The sequence below is a fragment of the Cottoperca gobio genome, chromosome 16, assembly GCF_900634415.1.
Source record: "Cottoperca gobio chromosome 16, fCotGob3.1, whole genome shotgun sequence".
Classification (NCBI taxonomy): domain Eukaryota; kingdom Metazoa; phylum Chordata; class Actinopteri; order Perciformes; family Bovichtidae; genus Cottoperca; species Cottoperca gobio.
Window position 1 is genome coordinate 14,416,351 of NC_041370.1, and position 7,448 is coordinate 14,423,798.

General features: G+C 41.2%; 1 protein-coding gene across 2 annotated transcripts in view; it reads left to right on the plus strand.

The window, feature by feature from the left end:
• The window catches only part of lars2 (leucyl-tRNA synthetase 2, mitochondrial), a 30,580-nt gene extending 26,046 nt beyond the window's left edge, over nucleotides 1–4,534 (plus strand). The window contains exons 17-21 of one of the 2 annotated variants that reach the window (XM_029452546.1): nucleotides 56–225; nucleotides 1,058–1,135; nucleotides 1,226–1,337; nucleotides 2,762–2,889; nucleotides 4,191–4,534. In XM_029452546.1, coding sequence (XP_029308406.1) covers nucleotides 56–225; nucleotides 1,058–1,135; nucleotides 1,226–1,337; nucleotides 2,762–2,889; nucleotides 4,191–4,370 — 668 coding nt within the window. In that variant the 3' untranslated portion in view covers nucleotides 4,371–4,534. Of the gene's footprint in view, nucleotides 1–55; nucleotides 239–1,057; nucleotides 1,136–1,225; nucleotides 1,338–2,761; nucleotides 2,890–4,190 lie in introns of those variants that run through there. The other variant, XM_029452547.1, reaches the window with a different exon arrangement.
• The last annotated feature ends 2,914 nt before the right edge of the window (nucleotides 4,535–7,448 follow it).

Consider the following 7,448-nt stretch of genomic DNA (forward strand, 5'->3'; position numbering starts at 1 on the left):
ATGTAATATTGTAAAACCTTTTTTCTTATGCATCTGTGTGTGTTCACCACCTTAGCGGATGCCCTCCCCGGGGTTCTGCGATGGCAGTCTCGGCTCTGGCATCTGGTGACCAAGCTGAGGGGGGCTCGGCTGCTCGGGGATCTCAGCAGTCCGTCATGGCTGACAAAGAAAGAGATGGCAGAGACCAAGAAGATCTGTGCGAACAAGAACTACGCTATTCAAGCGGTGCGATCTCATGGTGACATTATTTGACAGCTAGATTTAGTTACAGTCATTACCAGTAGGGGTCAGTAATGGGCCCACATTTGTTACCCAACGTTTCACAGCAAGTTGTTTTTTAGTAAAATAGATTAAAACGGTCACATTGCAGTTGTCACCTTGGTCTATTTTGAAAACAATAAAAAAAAAAAGGATTTTTACAATGAACTGTACTGTTGGAAGGCATGGTAAAATGTATTTTCTCAGTTACTACTGTATAAAAGCCAAAGTAATATCTGTCAGCCATTACAGCCCAACAGTACATACTCCTGAGTTCCAGCCTTTCCATCCAATACTGAACATCCTTCTCAACCTGAAACCCCAAGAGTAAAGAGTAAAAGAGGGAGCAGATGGAAATTGATTTTAAATCCACTCTGTCTCCTTTCACACTTTATAAATAGCCTCATTTGGCTGCAAGGTTTGATTCTCTCTCTCCACCCCTCAGGGCTCGTGCTTTTAAAGGACCTCAGGCTGTTTGCCATGAGCCCCCAAAGCCGAGGCTGTTCTTTGATCCGTCCCTCAGAAAAGCCTCGGTGATCGACCTCCGCCTCCCTGAGGCCCTTCCTAAATGGGTTCTTCTTCCCAGAAGGCTAAGCAGGGCAATGTTGACATGCTGTGAGCCTTCAGTCGGTTCACATGGTGGCTCCTGTTTCCGGCCTGTCGTTGTTTTCTAATAACAAGCAGATTCACAAGTATCCCATGATGCAGTCAATCCATCTGGAACCATCTGCATGTCCAGGACGTAAAGCCTCAGACTTTATAGTTTTTACTAACTGTTTTTTGTTTTTGTTATTTTCAGGTGACGTCTAACTTCACAGAGGATTTCCTCTTCAACGCTGCCATTTCTCGGCTGATGGGACTCACCAATACACTGACCGTGAGTGTGCCCTGCAGTAACTTGACATAATGATTCACATTTATTGTTTGTTACTAAACACTAACCATTTCTACCACCGCGTGTGTTCAGAGTACAACGGTCAGGGTGGTGCAGCACAGTGTGGAGTTTGAGGAAGCTCTGGCTGCGCTGGTTCTGATGACAGCACCCATGGCCCCTCACCTGGCTTCTGAACTTTGGGCAGGTTGGTGAAATCAAATTATTCACAAATAATATCAAATGATATACTAAACTCTTCATCCATCATATGACTCAGCATGGAACGATATGAAAATTTCATGTCACAATTGTCATGGGCAAAATAATTGGGATTCACGATATTATCCCGATAATCATCAGAATATGCTTAAACTGTTAAAATGGCTCTAAAACATATTGGAATCACTGCACCTTATATTTTGTTAAGAAACAAGGTTTCATTGCATCACAGATACGACATGCTCCTTTCTTAGTGAACAGACAAACAAACTTAAATAACGTAATCATTAATCATAAAGTCGCCCGCATACATAACAAATAGCAACATTGTGTAAGTCTGCTCTTAAATGATAATTCCTGTATTTATTTTAATCAGGCTCAATTTTTTACATTTTTTAATTCTTCTATTTTTTACTATTTTTCATCTACTTATTGTGAGTGTTTAAATCCTATATCGTCCCATCCCTACATATGACAAGAGATGGCGCATCTTGCACTAAATGTACATCGTTTTATTATTTTATTTTAGACTCTGAATACAAATGGGGTCACCTCATGGTGGATGAAATCTTACACTGACACAGTGACAACAGTATGAGACGTTTGTGGTAAAGATGGGTTATTTTTGATATCTGTAAGAGGCTCAGATAAACGGGATGTTTATATGATACCAGTGAGCGACAGCAGTGATGTTATCGACAGCCGTTAAGTCACTGACACTTTTTAATGTGTGTGACTTTTATGTACCCTAGACAAACCAAAGCCATTCAACAGTTCACCTGAAATATACTCACGGTCCATCAAACAAAACTGAAAGCAGCGCTGAGACCTCTTGGCTGAGTGTAGAAAACAAACAAGGTTTAGATCTATAGCGTCACTGTTCGTGCCTCGTGTGAAAGCTTGCCCCCGAGCTGGCCTTGAGACCTCCCCTTATTGTCGATGACAGATGTACACAAGCTCTCTGCACACAGCTGAGAGAAAGAAAAGGGGTTCCGGAAGAACATATTGTATAGCTGATAGCTAGTCAGGAAAACCTGACGGATGACCTCTGGGGAGGAAGAGGCGTACATGTTTTTAACAAGTGCCTGTGTGCATTTAGTTTGTGCTCACATATGTAGTTTTAAAACATGTGACCCTGAACGTGTGTCACGTTGTATTTTTCACTCTTGGCTTGTTTGTTCGTAATTCGCACACACAGTTCAGGATAGGGGAAGTTCACATCCTTCCTTTGTGCCTCCAGGGGGATGTACACTTGCTGTTTTAAATGAGAGTCAGACAGGGGTGGGTTCGGTGTTGTTTGACCTTTTATCAAGATACTTTTTGTCTACATAAAGGAAAACAAATTTAGTAAAAAAGCAACATAAATCCCCAGCTATTTCTTTGACTCGGTTCTCCTGTGTTTCCTCGCAGGTCTTTGCCAGGTGAAAAACCCCCTCAGCCCCCTCCTCCAGCAGGGAGGAGACGTCCTGCAACAAGTCTGGCCCACTGTGGATCCCGAGTACCTGGAGGCCCCTGACTTTGTGGAGCTGTCTGTACTGGTACGTTGTGTGTGTGTGTGTGTGTGTGTGTGTGTGTGTGTGTGTGTGTGTGTGTGTGTGTGTGTGTGTGTGTGTGTGTGTGTGTGTGTGTGTGTGTGTGTGTGTGTGTGTGTGTGTGTGTGTGTGTGTGTGTGTGTGTGTGTGTGTACTTTAAAGGGGGATAGGCAATCAGAGAGAATATCCTGCTGTGTAGTGACGGTTTAGAAAATCAACTTGGATCAGATCCAAGTACCTCACATGATAACACTGAATGAACACACACATGACAATCTTCATAGTGTCCTGAATATCAACTCAGTTAATAGATCAACACTGAAACTGCTTTAATCTGACTGTTTTCTCTCTAGAGGGTTGTATCCCCGCTAATCCCCTCTCGCTCTCTCTCTCACACACACACACACACACACACACACACACACACACGTGATGATAGCAAATACAGTTAGCTGACTTTTAGCTACTGGATAGATTATACCTTTTGAGAGACGAGAAAGCACAAGAAAGAGATGAAAGAAACCTGGTGTGTGTGTGTGTGTGTGTGTGTGTGCGTGTGCATGCTTTGTTCTCTCCATAATCCTATTTGCCAGGGAGTGAAAATAACGCTCCTTTACACATTTTAATTTTTGCATTCTAGTGGTCCCTTCTTTTTCAAGTCATAAATCCTACACAGCCCGCCTCTCTCTCTCTCTCTCTCTCTCTCTCACACACACACACACACACACACACACACACACACACACACACACACCACACACATACACGGTACATATATTTGAGCTCCCAGTGCTCAGTGATGATAATTATGTTGGTATTACCTCAGACTGAGCTCTCTGTTGTGGGCTTCCTCAGCCCTAGAGAGGGAACCTCACTCCCTATGTCCTCTAATCACGTACTTGGGTTTGACCCAGAAGGGAGGCCAAGGCTGAGTGGCCTCCGACACACACACACACACACACACACACACACACACACACACACACACACACACACACACACACACACACACACCATTAATTTTCAACCACTTCCAGAGACATGATCACGTTCACTGTGTGCACACATGCACTTGCTTCTAAACATTACAAGACTGAGTGCCCATCCCATACCTACCACTAACTATGTGTTTTCAGGGTTCACTGTATATGTGGAAAGAGGGGTGGAGTCTGTTATTTTGGACCTTTTATGACTGGGTTCAGTCTGACAGGGCAGAACAGCATTCAGATGAAGATTAAAGTGGAACCTTTGACAGAACAGATTAGTGATTTATTTAATCTAAATATCTCTTAATTTCTTACCCTCAGATTAACAACAAGGCCTGTGGGAAAGTGACCGTGCCTCTGCAGGTGTCCAAAGATTTGGAGCAAGTGCTGCAGCTCATCATGGAGAACCCGTTAGGACAGAAACATGTTGGCGAGCGCAGCATCAAGAGAGCCATACTCTCCCCCAGGGCCGCCCTCATCAACCTCCTCATTGATGAGTGAAGTTTGGGCATTCACTGCTACAATAGAGACAAAAGAGGTGGACTTTTATTTAAATGAAGACAAAGTGAAGATCAGTTTCTATTCACTGTCATATCTTCAATGTGCATATGTCTAAATATATTGTATTTCTACTTTCCAGTTTTTAATAAAAAATTTAAGAAGTAGTGGGGTTTGGAGTTTCTTTAAAAATTCCCAAGAGAGATTTTTCACCTGTCTCTTCAGATCATCCTCCCTTTGAGCCTAAACACAACTTTAGATTTCAGTTATCCTTCAGGTCCCCCGTTCCTCTCGTGACACCTCAGGAACACAACTGCTACACGTCCCGGGTGAGTCGCGCACTCCAGATCTTCCTGATCAATGTTTTTACTGTTTTACTGCTTTAAGGCACAAATCTTTTCTGAGTAACATACACAAATACATGTTTTGTCACCATCAAAAGATCTATCGGAGGTCACTGAAGAGCCTTATGTGGTTGGGGATTTTTCTGCCTCCCACCATATCATGTTTGTCCATTGCTGCACTGCTTATTCATCAGCTCAGTGTCTCTGTCTCAGCATTTGTCCAACATGACTCAGGCATCAGCGCTGCCTTGGTCGAGCAGCAGTTGCTCTGAAATGTATCCGTGTGTACACCCACTGGCCTATCTTAAAAGGCTTGGTGAGTAAGCACTTATTTGATATGCACAATCACTCGCAGTGCCCACATCCCCTGTAAACCAAGATTTTCAGGAGCGACATAACAAAAGTCTCATATTTTGTGTGAATGAACAAAAGAGAATAAGATCTCTTTGGAAAGTGAGATACACACGTCGGTTTTGCAAGGTCAGTTTCCGCTTGAGGAAGTGCTTTTATATTTATACTATAACATGGTCAGCTTGTGACTGATACAATCATGCTGTTTCACATAATGTAAGGTAATAGAGGGTTTTTTCATTTTATTAAAACATGATGAATAAAAAAAGGTTGACGCCGGAGGGAAAAAAAGAACATGAGCCCCCTCACCTTTTTTCCATATTTCTATGCTTTATCTTTGACCATCAGGTGACAGGAAAAGACTCACAAGAGTGACAGAATAACAGGAAGAGAAACCAGGAATAAGACGAGCGGAGCAAAGAGCCACTCCTGTATTGTCTCATATTCTATGAATTTCATCTCATAGATGCTGCCACGGCACAAAACAAAGTGGGCGTGTCATCTCAAGTCAACTTTTATTTACATAGCTTCAAATCATAATAGAAGTTATTTCAAGACACTTTTCATAAATAGCAGGTCTAGACCTACTCTTTCATTTACAGAGACAAGCAATATGACAGTGTGCAAGTACTTGACAAAGAGAGAGGCATTTTGTCTTCTGTCAACTCACTTTTGCGTGCCATATTTTCTTCCACAATTAGAATACATTAGATTAAGTATTTCACGCCTTCCTTTCTACTCCACGTGCTAGTAACACTCGCTAGTAAACAGGTCTGAACATGAACTGGCCTGAGCAATAAGCTGAAGTTGCTGTGTCATTGCAAAGAGCGACATTGTATTTATTTTCCCAGACTGAAGTTACTATGTGTTTGAAAAAAATAGATAAGTGGGATATTTCCGAACGGTGTTTTTTGTATTATTATTTTTGGCAAAGTGAGGTCTGAGCTGAGCTGATGAATTTCCTGTAATAATTATTTTGTCTCTTCAATAACATTCCCTTGAGTCATTTAACACTTTTTGTCAGCTCCAGTTTCCATGACTACTAGGTTTATTGAATAGGCAACAGAATTGAACTACGACTCTCTTTCTCTTCAGACCTCGTTCGTAGTCTTTCTTGCACATGAGATGTACAGCGTGAATAGTCTCTGATGAGTTTAAGAAAATCCCTTTCCTTCCTCTTGAGAAACTGCTGGTGGAGGAAAAGAGGGTGGAGTGCACACAGCGGCGCAGTCACAGTCACCCTCCACTGCACCAGTCCTTGGACCGGGCTGCGTATTCTCACAGGGGGACGCAGCTCATTATCTTAAAGGCTGGTAATTTGGTCATCCGTGGAGTTTTTGTGTGTGAGCTCATTGTATAAACAGACTTTCACTTGTTTTATTGTTTTGGGGATAAAGCTGAACTTGGCATGTATGTGAAGGTACTACACTTTCCAAAGTTATTATTTATTTACTGTGCATCTCCATAGTAACATATGTGAGTCATTTAGGCCTTTTCTGAATGTGAAATAAGCCATATATATATATATATATATATATATATATATATATATATATATATATATATATCCAATGCTGTGCACATAACATTCACACAGGTGGGATGTGTTTTGTATTCAAAGGGATCTATGTATATATTTATGATTGCATACTCTGTATGTAGTCCTTACTGTTGATAAAGTTGTACGAAAGTATCACACAGGTGTGGGCAATTATTATTTTACATTCCAATTTTTGCACTTGCAAATGCATTTGTGCAAAAATCCAGTACAACAAACTAGCTACAAATCAACAGTCTAAGGATAGAGGGTGTTTTAAGTTGTGCAGATGTTAAAGTCCTCTGAGATTAAGTGATTTAACAAATACAACTGACTTGACTGCTTGTTTCCTACATGACTGCAACCCCTAGGAAACTATGAGCATCAGGCTTTGTCTGCCAGAGGAGTATTACTGTAAAATAGCATTGATTGAACTGATTACTGACATGAAAATTCCATAAAGTATTGTGAATGTTTTATCTATTATTGCCCATCCCCTAAGATCTGTTAGTAAAAATGAATGTGTGGACTATTCTTCTCTGTCACATTTGATTATTTTGCTCCTTTTAATGAGGCACTAATGACACAAATGGTCCAATTACCATAATTGGTGAAACCAAATGATCTCAAGTTTTCCAAAACTCCTGTTGTTACCACATGAACAATTATGAATGAACCTTTAACAAACACCAGGAGATATTACAGGAAGTAATTGCAAAACACATTTAATGTTGAAGATGACACTGAAAAATGTCCATACAGTTTTAAATATGGAATCAGAAAGTAAATCCCTGAATTACAGACTGCTTTATGAAACTTGCTCAAATGTGTCTTGTGGTCATGCACATT